The sequence below is a fragment of the Limulus polyphemus genome, unplaced genomic scaffold (genome assembly GCF_000517525.1).
Source record: "Limulus polyphemus unplaced genomic scaffold, Limulus_polyphemus-2.1.2 Scaffold4881, whole genome shotgun sequence".
Lineage (NCBI taxonomy): Eukaryota > Metazoa > Arthropoda > Merostomata > Xiphosura > Limulidae > Limulus > Limulus polyphemus.
The window spans coordinates 1-12,449 of record NW_013670491.1 but is presented as its reverse complement, the minus strand read 5'-3'; the positions used below and the strand labels follow the sequence as shown (position 1 = coordinate 12,449).

Here is a 12,449-nt window from a genome sequence, read left to right as displayed (position 1 = left end):
GGGGTAGTCTGGTATATATAATATGGTCACAACGTGACGGGATAATGTGTAGGTGATGAGTAATTGAACTGCAGTCAGAGAGAGACGTATTGTTGAAGTCGAGCTCGTGAGACGTGATTTATAGTTTGTTATAGCGCGACTGTTGAAGTTGAGTGTATCATAAAGTTGTATTCGGAAAGAATAAACCGGTTTTATTTAAGAAAGGACTTGTGTCGCTAAAGTTTCGTCGGAACGAATTTATGGAAAATTAATTAACAAACGGAGACGTAACAGTAGTTAATTATCGTAGTATGTAAAGAAACATCATTAGAGACTGATGTTTTAAAACGACGAATAAAGAAACATCATTAGAGACTGATGTTTTAAAACGACGAATAAAGAAACATCATTAGAGACTGATGGTTTTAAAACGACGATTAAGGAAACATCATTAGAGACTGATGTTTTAAAACGACAAATAAAGAAACATCATTAGAGACTGATGTTTTAAAACGACGAGTAAAGAGACATCATTAGAGACTGTTGTTTTGAAATGACGAATAGAGAAACATCATTAGAGACTGGTGTTTTAAAACGACGAATAAAGAAACATCATTAGAGACTGATGTTTTAAAACGACGAGTAAGGAAACATCATTAGAGACTGATGTTTTAAAACAACAAGTAAAGAAACATAATTAGAGACTGGTGTTTTAAAACGACAAGTAAAGAAACATTATTAAAGAATGCTGTTTTCAAACGACAAGTAGAGAAACATCATTAGAGACTGATGTTTTAAAACGACAATTAAAGAAACATAATTAGAGACTGGTGTTTTAAAACGACAAGTAAAGAAACATTATTAAAAACTGAAGTTTTAAAATATTGGTAAAGAATCGTTACGACAGCGGAAGTCACATGACGCCGGTAACATGTGATGAGATCCTCGAAGGGTCGTGAGTTTTTCTGGCAACTCTAGACTGTTCCAGGTGGCCCTTTTTTATCATATAAGCCCGGCAAACAAAACAGAATGAGGTAGATAGAAAGATTGAAGATAGAGATAATCGAGTCAAGCCGTAAGTAAAGTATATGAATTCCTGTGAATTATAGCATGTTTTTATAAAAGTAGTTAAGTTAAAGTGACTGTGGAAATTCTGTATACTACAAAGTTGTATTGTGAAAGAATAAACTAGTTTTAATTAAGAAAGGACTTGTATCGCTGAAGTTCCTCGGGAAGAACTTATACCGGAAATTATCAAAGAAGCAGATACGTAACAGAATGTTCATCATAAACTGATGTTTCAAAACATAGTCATTTAGAAACTGGATTTTCTTCAGTAATCCGTTTATCAGCACACTTTTCGGAAAATGTCTTTGAAGCTGAAGTCTTTCGTTAACGATAGAAATTCACAAGACTGTTTATTTTTGCTACATTTCTAACGACGAAGTAATTCATTCACTTAACAACGACAAAGCTTTGACAAAATACATAACATGTTCCGTAATTAGTAATAAAATTCCACTTAAAACCTCTAAGTGATAAAATCATAAATAATATTCAACGTTAGACTAAATAAAATGTTTTTAACTGTGTAGCAGTTTAACGTTGAATATTATTTATGATTTTATTTTTATACACAGAATACTATAATTACTCTAACTGATAGTTTTGTCGTAAAAGAAAAAATCTACCTGGAAAAAGGATTTTGTTGATCCTGACTTCAAACAACCATACTGGATCTTTGTCTGTTTGGCAAGATCCTCGGCGCTCCCAATGGGTGCTGTCATCCTTTCAGCTGTAAGGAAAGCTGCCAGGTTGGCGGTGTACGACGAAATCATAATCAACGTGAAGAACCACCATATACCCGCTAGGAGGCGAGTTGACATAGCCCTGTGTAAAAAGTCAACAAAATTTCATCCAACATTAATAAAACATACATTGAATATGCTGCCCTCGTTATGTTTCATTGGTAGAACATATTAAACCAATTTCCGTGTTTTGAGTTTCACGATAAAGACTTGGGTTCTGGGTGTGGATCGTATATCCAGTTGACAACAACATATTTGAACTGCCAGAAATAACCCTCCAGTTTATAAAGTTATTTTATTTACACCTACCAAGTTCACCACAAAGAACAGAATAAATCACAAGCTCAGCCTGTTGTTCATTTTCCTTATATGAACACCACACGTATAATTATTCTTTGAAAGAGCAGATATTAATTAATTTCTAGAAATGCCATGTTTCGCTGTAGAAGATAAACGACCTATAATAGTAGTTCAGATATTAAAAGATTTTTGAAAATATTGTGTTTTTATTTTTATTATACATAACAACAACCTAAAAATTACATTGAAAATAAAAATTAACCAAATATGATTTACTAGAGTTAATCTTGTAAAAACAATTTTCAAGATTTGTTATTATAGTTACATACTTAGGTGCTATATCTGATCCCTGCTGCATTAACGAACCAATTATGAACCAGAAACTGTTATTCAGATTAAACTGGTTTTCCAATACGTCGTTGTCGGGGTCACATGGGTGAGGATTGTCCCATTCGTACGGACTCAGGCGAGCAAGGATGAAGAGCATCAAACTTATCCCAAGATAGGATGTTGCCATGTAGATCCATACGTCCAAAGAAAGCGGAGCAAGGAACTGGAATAATTTGGGAACCTTGACGGTTGGTTTTTTAAAGAGAATGCTTATTCCCAGGTTCATAAATGGCATTGTAAAGTCAACGGATTCTTCTCTCTCATAGGTCATAGTTAGGTCAGCAATCGCCATATCAGCATCCTGTAGAAAACAGAGAAAGAAACCAAGTAACATTACATCAAACACGTGTTAACTAGTTACCGTTTGGAGTTCTGCGTATTAATTAGTTGCTGTTTGGGGTTCTACTTGTTAAATAGTTGCCGTTTGAGCTCTACGTGTTAACCAATTGCCGTATGGGGCTCTATGTTTAACTAGTTACCGTTTGGAGTTCTGCGTATTAATTAGTTGTCGTTTGGAGTTCTACTTGTTAACTAGTTATAAGCGTCTGAGGAACTATAGCAATGAAGTCAGTATGATGCCAATCTACAGGTTCTGGTGGCAAACCACTAACATTAGGGTAAAACACTAAATGTGAAAAAGTTTAATATTTCTTTTTATTGGACTGGTTATTTCATACTGAATAACATTTAAAGGGTTTGAAAAATATTAACTTTAAATTATTGCCTGTAAGTTGACATGACTTGAAGAATGTGTGAAACGTATAGAAATATATTCACACACCCACACCAAACATAGAGTTAAAAGTTCCTAATAAAGAAAGTGCGCTTATGAAAACATAGCAGAATCTTACAATTGGTTTCAAACATCGTCAAAAGACAAGCTACTGCCATTCCGACCACAGCTGTTGAACTAGATTACAAAACTTTACGAATTCTCTGTGGTTACTTTTACACATAGCTATTACAAGAATGATTGCTAGTGAGTATCACCCATCGTCAGCTATTGAGATACCATTGTCTGATAGAATACTGGGTTTTGACTGTCACCATTATAACGTACATATGGCTCAAAAGTGCAAAATGCGAATGTTTTTTTTTTGTGTTGTTTTTTCGATAAATGAACGCGAACGGATATTCACAAATCCACAGCTCAGCATTTACACTAAATAGTTTCGCACGGCGTTTTTTATGTACCTACAAAAGGGTTTGTTGGAGTTAATAAAGTTTGTTTCGAGTTAAGAACAGAGCTACACAATGGGCTACCTGTGCACTTCCACCACGATTTCTAGCGTTGTAAGACCGCAGACGGACAGCTGGGGGGGGGGGGGGCTAATAATAAAGAAATTCAAAAACAAAGAGCTGCTAACTAACGAAAGACGAATCGTTCTTCGTATTTTATATGATTATTATATTTAACAAGATTCAAAACAACTTATATCTATTAAAATGTTTCAGTAGCCAAAAGGTGATGTTAATATCAAATTTACAGAATTTTTGAGGAACCGTAAATTAGTATGGAGGTACGGCTCACCACACAATGTAGAAATAGTACTGATTCCTGGACATTAAGAGTTGAATGAGCTGTTATAGAAATTATTAGACCTGGATGAGCTCTGATAGTGAATATTAGAACTGGATGAGTTGTAATAGTCAATATTAGACCTGGATGAGCTGTAATAGTGAATATTAGAACTGGATGAGCTGTAATAGTCAATATTAGAACTGGATGAGCTGTAATAGAGAATATTAGAACTGGATGAGCTTTTATAGAAATTATTAGACCTGTATGAGCTCTAATAGTGAATATTAGAACTGGATGAGTTGTAATAGTGAATATTAGAACTGGATGAACTGTAATAGAAATTATTAGAACTGGATGAGTTGTAATAGGGAATATTAGAACTGGATGAGCTGTAGTAGTGAATATTAGCACTGGATGAGCTGTAATAGTTAATATTAGAACTAGATGAGCTGTGATAGTGAATATTAGAACTGGATGAGCTGTGATAGTGAATATTAGTGAAGAATGAGATGTTAAAGTCAACTGTCAGCAGTAAATTTACGGACTTGCACCTTTAAAATTCAGAATTCGATTCTTCACAGAAGACAAAGCACAGATATCAATTGTGTAGTTTTGAGCATAAACAAACAAACCAAAACAAAGCAAAAATGTTTTAGGTTTATTTTATAATTTACTGAGAATTTGTTGTCTTAAATACCATTGTTGTTCTATTTCACAAACATTTAATTCGTTTTTCCACACTTTAAAGTATTTTGAACAATATTTAAGCAATAAATCCCTTTAGTTTGTGCCCGGATGGTACATCGGTAAGTTTTCAGACTGAGAATGCTAAAATCCGTGGTGGAAACAGCAGGTAGCCTAATGTGGTTCTACGCTACAACAAAGAAACAAACCATTTAATACATATTGTTCACCAAATTGGATGACATAAATCATTTTCTTGCAGAGAATGATATATATTTTTGCGACCGAAATATCACTTTGTTGAATAAGTATCTAGACTATTTTTACTCTGTGGTTTTCTAGAACATTTTTTATGATTGAAATTGAACATAGCAAAAAACGTAAGAAATCAAGCGCTTCGTACTATTTGTACAGCCAATCATACAATCACATATTTTGATGTTTTTTTCTTGTCCTGCTGGAGTAACGCGTTGGCCTATCAGATCTCTGATTTCTGTAAATCAACATACTACTATTGCTACTGGAGTAAGGTGTTGGCCAACAAGAGCTCAGATGTTTTTAAATCAGCATATTAATATTCTTGCTAGAGTAAAATCTTGGCCAATCAGAGCTGAGATCTCTGTAAATGAACGTACTACTATTCCTGCTGGAGTAAGGTGTTGTCATAGTTATCTAAGTTTGAAATATTTTTTGCTACAGATTCCATTTAACCGATTAAAATTACGCTGGAGAAACAACAAGAACAAAAGTCTTATTCTAAAGCACTTAAACATGTACACAGAGATTGGCGGAGATAGACTTTTATCAGACACACCCACTCACAGGTGAAGAGTATATCGGTCTTACAGGATACAGAAATCTCAATTTAGGATCTAGGCTTCTAGCTTGAAGAAATTTTCCAGTGGGATATGTGTAGGAAAAGTTAAGTTTCCTATTGGACAAGCTTCATGGTAACTTGTGAAAATGGATTCTGTGAAGTGTTTTGGGTTTAAAGTATTATCTTGTCATACACTCGGCACGTGAGGCTTAGGTCAGTAGCTTTGTTCTGCTTTATTAGAGATCTGGTTATGTTAGTCGCCAAGAAGTAATTGACACCCACACTCGGCACCTGGAAACGGAACTGATTGAAAAGGTGATACAGCATCAATATTTCTAGGTTCATCTATACACGAAGAATTTCCAGAGAAGGACACATGGCCTCTTGTAGATGATTGTCGTGTCTATAGAAAGGTTCCTGTTACTTATAATGAGTGAGCTTGGTGGTCAATGACTGTATCGAGTAATGAGTGAGCTCGGTGGTCAATGACTGTATCAAATAATGAGTGAGCTCTGTGGTCAATGACTGTATCAAGTAATGAGTGAGCTCGGTGGTCAATGACTGTATCAAGTAATGAGTGAGCTCGGTTGTCAATGACTGTATTAAGTAATGAGTGAGCTCGGTGGTCAATGACTGTATTAAGTAATGAGTGAGCTCGGTGGTCAATGACTGTAGCAAGTATTAAGTGAGCTCGGTGATCAATGACTGTATTAAGTAATGAGTGAGCTCGTTAGTCAATGACTGTGTTAAGCAATGAGTGAGCTCGGTGGTCAATGACTGTATTAAGTAATGAGTGAGCTCGGTGGTCAATGACTGTATTACGTAATGAAAATTGCTGAAAATGGTGATTACGTCCGATATGTTAGTGACCTTTCTAATTACTATCTTGTGAAAAATACAGAAGATGAGTGTACTGTAACAAAACACATTCTGGAACTTGGAACTGCCAAACTTGCTCAAAAAACTACAGCTCAATGTGGAGTCTCAAGGTCTAACTTGTTAAAGGTCACTGTGGACAAAATGGAAGTACTCGATGAATCTCAAGGACTAACTTGTTAAAGGTCACAGTGGACAAAATGGAAGTACTCGATGAATCTTAAGGACTAACTTGTTAAAGGTCACAGTGGACAAAAATGGAAGTACTCGATGAATCTCAAGGACTAACTTGTTAAAGGTCACAGTGGAAAAAATGGAAGTACTCGATGAATCTCAAGGACTAACTTGTTAAAGGTCACAGTGGACAAAAATGGAAGTACTCGATGAATCTCAAGGACTAACTTGTTAAAGGTCACAGTGGAAAAAATGGAAGTACGCGATGAGTCTCAAGGACTAACTTGTTAAAGGTCACAGTGGACAAAAGTACACGATGAGTCTCAAGGACTAACTTGTTAAAGGTCACAGTGGACAAAAATACTTTAGATTTTCCAAATTTGTTTGAAGACGAACTTCGTTCTCTTACTTTGTGTATTTATTAGCTTAAGTAAACAAACTATTATGTTGACAAACATGTTCTGAAATGGACGGTATGATATTTGGGTCAGCAAAAACAAAACAAAAAAAAAAAACTCTGTTAGGTGGAAAATTCCAGTCAATGGAGTATCCAGCAAATAAAATAACTAAATTTTAATACACTAGTTTCAGTACTACCAACACAGGGTTGGTGAAAGTGCTTGTGCTCATATATCATTTGCCATGTGGTTTCTCGGACATTCCCGTCGTAGAAAAATGACCTCATTAATTGTTCATACCTAAATGATATAGCAGAAGTTACAGATGGGATAAACGACTCTTACCGAGTAAGTTAAACAAACATGTAAAGCCCTGTTGAATTTCATAACAAATTTTAAGTCTTATTTGTGTCAAATAAATGCAGTATTAGGACAATGTTTGTGGCATTCATGTTCTACAAACTGAATCCCCATCATATTATATCTAAATCTATATTTTATGAATATGCTTTCTAAAGATGAATTATAATCCAGTAATGGAGAATGACCATCCTTAATCCAGTAAAAATATACGTATGAAGAATGACCATCCCTAATTCAGTAACAATATACGTATGGAGAATGACTATCCTTAATCCAGTAACTTTATATGTATGGAGAATGACTATTCTTAATCCAGTAACTTTATATGTATGGAGAATGACCATCCTTAATCCAGTAACAATATATGTATGGAGAATGACTATCCTTAATCCAGTAACTTTATATGTATGGAGAATGACTATTCTTAATCCAGTAACTTTATATGTATGGAGAATGACTATTCTTAATCCAGTAACAATATACGTATGAAGAATGACCATCCTTAATCCAGTAACAATATACCTATGAAGAATGACTACTGTTATTCCAGTAACAATATATGTATGGAGAATGACTATCCCAGTTTTAGTATTTCAAGAAAACAACCTTTACATAACTATTTCACATCCTTTACGTATTGCTTATTTTGACTTCTGTATATTTTTACGTTATGTTCAAATGTTCTTACTGATAAATCCTTATAGATTGAAACATACGAAAAAACTTATTTTCAAAGACATATTTCTATTGGTTAACTATAAACTGTGATTGTAAAGGCAGTGAAATTTATTATAAATTTCGAGGTCTTCTCTTTGGACTGTCTTTCTAGGTTTAGCTTTGTTAGCCTGCTGAGCTGAAGAAGAGTGCTTTAATTTGGGCGTTTTCAAAATTGAAATGTCTTGCGGGTGAAATATGCGGATTATTATGGAGTTGTAACCAAGGGTTCCGACTGGATAAAATTTGGTGATGTTGCGTCAGTTTGTCTCCATGACAACCAAGGAAACGTAATAGGGAATTTCACCCATTGATTATGATATTTGTGCGTCAGCAATATCAAGCATGTGGAGCGCATATATCCTATTCAATTTTATTACTCATCACGATCTCTACCAACCTACCCTCAAATCTAATTATGTTCCCGAAGAGCACTTCGTCCGTATTATATATATATATATATATGGCTAGAAGAACTTTAAAAAGACAAACTTTCTTGTCGCAACAGAAGGTGCCGTCGTTTCGTGCAAGTTGAGTGTCGATCGGCTACCGCACAGAAAGACAGAAGTTACAGACAGACAACTTTTCTTATCTAAATAATAAATTAAAAGTATTGAACAATCCACTTCAAACTGCAGAAATCCCACTATGGATACTTCACCATTTTTAATCCTTTGCTATGCATTTAAATATAGGTGACAATAATATTTATTGTCATTTAAAGCAATTTCAGAACAATGATAAGCAGTTTCTTTCAGAAAAAAATAATCAATTAGCCATAACTAAGACTATAAAAGAAACCTACGTGCGTCCGATTTCTGATAAAAAAAACTCCGAAGAAAAAGTAATTTCAAAAACTGAAAGGAGACATTAGAAACATATTATAATTATAGGAATAAACGTACCGAGGGACTTATCAACTTTAACTTAAAAACAAGCTAGCGTACGTAGCCCTCATGTAGCTTTGCGAAAAATTCAACAAAGCAAGGGGTAGTTTTACCGAGTTTAAATTGAATTTATCAGATAAGAAAGAGTTTATGCCAACATTACCGACTTGTACTGGTCACTAATAGTAAGATCCACATGCTACAGTATATTCCAACATTACCGACTTGTACTGGTCACTATTAGTAAGATCCACATGGTACAGTATATTCCAACATTACCGACTTGTACCGGTCACTAATAGTAAGATCCACATGCTACAGTATATTCCAACATTACCGACTTGTACCGGTAACTAATACTAAGATCCACATGCTACAGTATATTCCAACATTACCGACTTGTACCGGTCACTAATAGTAAGATCCACATGCTACAGTATATTCCAACATTACCGACTTGTACCGGTCACTATTAGTAAGATCCACATGCTACAGTATATTCCAACATTATCGACTTGTACCGGTCACTATTAGTAAGATACACATGTTATATTAAACTTTGTTTTTGGATGAAATAATACATCCATCTGTGAAGTACATGGGGTGGTTCAGTAGTAACTAGTGGATTAATTGTGTTATTCTTGGTATATTTGTATGTTATTAGGGACCCTGTGACTAACAAAATCATGTACCCATAAACAATTTAGGGCTTAAATAGTTTAGAAAGCCGATGGATATTATCGGTAATTCCAGGATTAATACCTGAAGTACTCTTAATGCTTGGGTGATTTACCTTGTCATGCGCATTGGTTGAATTACCTTATAAGTTCTCGTGTTACATATTATGGCATTTACCATGCAACTTTCATGTAATAGATATTCTGTCATGTGACATTGATATGTCCAATCAAGGTTCATAAACAATCGTTATGGTTTAAACGCCTTTTCTATCAACCATAATGGCCTACTGGGTTTTTAAATACTACATCGATTAGCCCAAGTCTTAAAACAAATACGATTGAAGGTTCATATACGATTAGTCAATCATCATATGAAATTTGTAGTTGAAGTAATTTTGACAAGGTTAAAGTTGTTTAATCACGCAAGTTGCAGTACACCTAACTAGCAAAGGTTCAAGAATCTTAGAACCAGATTACTGTTGGAGTACCACTGTTGTTGTGGTTTAACCTTATAATTCAACTATCTTACCAGATCAATCAGTTCTTGGTGTACTACTGTTATTGTGACTTAACCTTATAATTCAACTAACTTACCCGCTCAATCAGTTCTTGGTGTACCACTGTTGTTGTGGCTGAACATTATAATCCAACTAACTTACCCTATCAATCAGTCCTTGGGGATCCACTGTTGTTGTGACTTAACCTTATAATCCAACTAACTTACCCGATGAATCAGCTGTTGGGGTACTACTGTTGTTATGGCGTAACCTTATAATCCACTTAACTTACCCGATCAATCAGCTCTCGGATCATACCATTCCACTCCCCCCTCTCGTTCTTGGAGCCGTGGGCTTTGTCTTTCACCAGTTGAATGGAGTACTTGAATCCCAGAATCGCAGACAGTTCATGGATCAGGTCAATACAATATCCTTCAAACTTGTCGTTACCCTCCAACATATCAGCATTCTCTTTTATCATTGTGTATGGTGGATTCTGGTTATATATATATATATATATATTATGGTAATATTTATTTTAAGGTTTAAGAAACACTAGCCAGAAAAATGAAAAAATACAACTTCTTACAAAATGTTTATACGTAGGGCATTAAAGTTGATTAAAATCACTTTTATATTGTTATATTGTTACGACAGCGGAAGTCAGGTGACGCTGGTAACACGTGATGAGTTTCTAGAAAGCTCGGGGAACATTACGAATAATCCAGTATTTGCTAGACGCCCTCTATACCTGTATGTAAGCGCGCCAGATAAAGCGAGACAATTTAATCGGAACTTGAATAGCAAACAGACAGATTGAAGATATAGACAGATAATGGAGTCAAGCTGTAAGTAAAGTGTGTAAATCATTGTGAATTATAGCATGTGTTTAAGTCAAAGTGACTGTGAAAATTAAGTGTATTGCAAAGTTGAATTGAGAAAGAATAAACTAGTTTTATTTAAGAAAGGACTTGTATCGGCTGAAGTTTCTCGGAAAGAATTTTTACGGAAAATTAACAAACGAGAACAGAGACGTAACAAATTGGTGTCAGAGAGTGAGACTGAGAAAAAAAGAGATGGAAACGAGAAGTGGCAAATCAAACTAAAGCTTAGCAGATTTGATGGCAGCAATACAAAAACAGCAAAAGAAACAAAAAGAACGAGAAAATAAACAAGAAGAAAGATTACAGCAGTGGATGGAGGAGAAAGAAAATAAACAAGAAGAACGAGAAAAGAAACAAGAAGAGAGATTATAGCAGTTGTTGGAGGAAAAAGAAAAGAAACAAGAAGAGAGATTACAGCAGTTGTTGGAGAAAAAAGAAAAGAAACAAGAAGAGAGATTACAACTGCTGTTGGAGGAAAAGAAAAGAAACAAGAATAACAAGAAAATAAACAAGAAGAGAGATTACAACAGCTGTTGGAGGAAAAAGAAAAGAAACAAGAATAACTAGAAAATAAACAAGAAAAGCGACTACAGCAGTGGCAACTGTAACAAGAAAGGAAACAAGAAGTACAAATGGAAAAGCTTAGTAAATTTCAAAGTGAATTGAATACATTAAAGGATGATTTACTATCTTTAACACAAGGAGGATATATCAGCCATGGACCTAATTAGCCTCAGACAACGGAAAGTCCCTTCATAACCCCCTGGGGCTAAACCCTAATGCAGACATCTTCAGTCCTGTCAGAAGTCACATTCCAGACATCAGCAATAGGGGTGTTCTAGTACAAAGGAAGCCAAAGGAATTCGATGGGAAGGCATCATGGGAAGCATATAGAGCACAATTTGAGCTCCTGGCAGAAATGAATGGATGGACAGAGGAGCAGAAGGCAATGTAACTGGCAATAAGCTTGACGGGACAACCACTGGAAATACTTGGACAGTTGTCAGCACTTGTAGCGGCTCTAGAACTTAAGTATGGAACCTAAAATCAGTCCGAAGTCTACAGAGCGATGTTTAGGACTAGAGTCCGTGCTAAAGGGAAGAGCCTGCAAGAGCTGGCACAGGACTTGGAAAGTATGGCACACAGTACCTACCAAACTGCACCACCCGATGTCCTCAAGCTGTTGCTGAGGGATCAGTTTGTAGACGCCTTAGACAGTCCACAACTGAAGATACAAGTAAAGCAAGCACACCACTCTACTATTTAAGATGCAATGGCCAGAGCTTTTGAATTCGAATATTATGTTAAGTCCAGCATACAGGTACCAAGGTTGATACAGTCATCAGAATTCAAGGCCAGCAAAGGTCAGCTTTCAAAGAGATTTGAGGGCCTTTGCTGGCACTGTAACAAACCTGGGCACAAGAAAGCTCAATGCTGGAAACGTCAACAAAGGGAAGATACCATGGCAGGAAAGGC

At 35.5% G+C, this 12,449-nt stretch overlaps 1 protein-coding gene across 1 annotated transcript in view; it reads right to left on the bottom strand.

Annotated features, from left to right (window-relative positions):
* Nucleotides 1-10,573, bottom strand: part of LOC106471820 (glutamate receptor ionotropic, kainate 2-like) — a 40,070-nt gene extending 29,497 nt beyond the window's left edge. The window contains exons 1-3 of the mRNA XM_013932439.2: nt 10,382-10,573; nt 2,417-2,778; nt 1,671-1,869 (exon numbers count right to left, since the gene is read on the bottom strand). Of these exons, the coding sequence (XP_013787893.1) occupies nt 1,671-1,869; nt 2,417-2,778; nt 10,382-10,570 (750 nt within the window). The 5' untranslated portion in view covers nt 10,571-10,573. The remainder of the gene's footprint in view (nt 1-1,670; nt 1,870-2,416; nt 2,779-10,381) is intronic.
* Between the last annotated feature and the right edge of the window lie 1,876 nt (nt 10,574-12,449).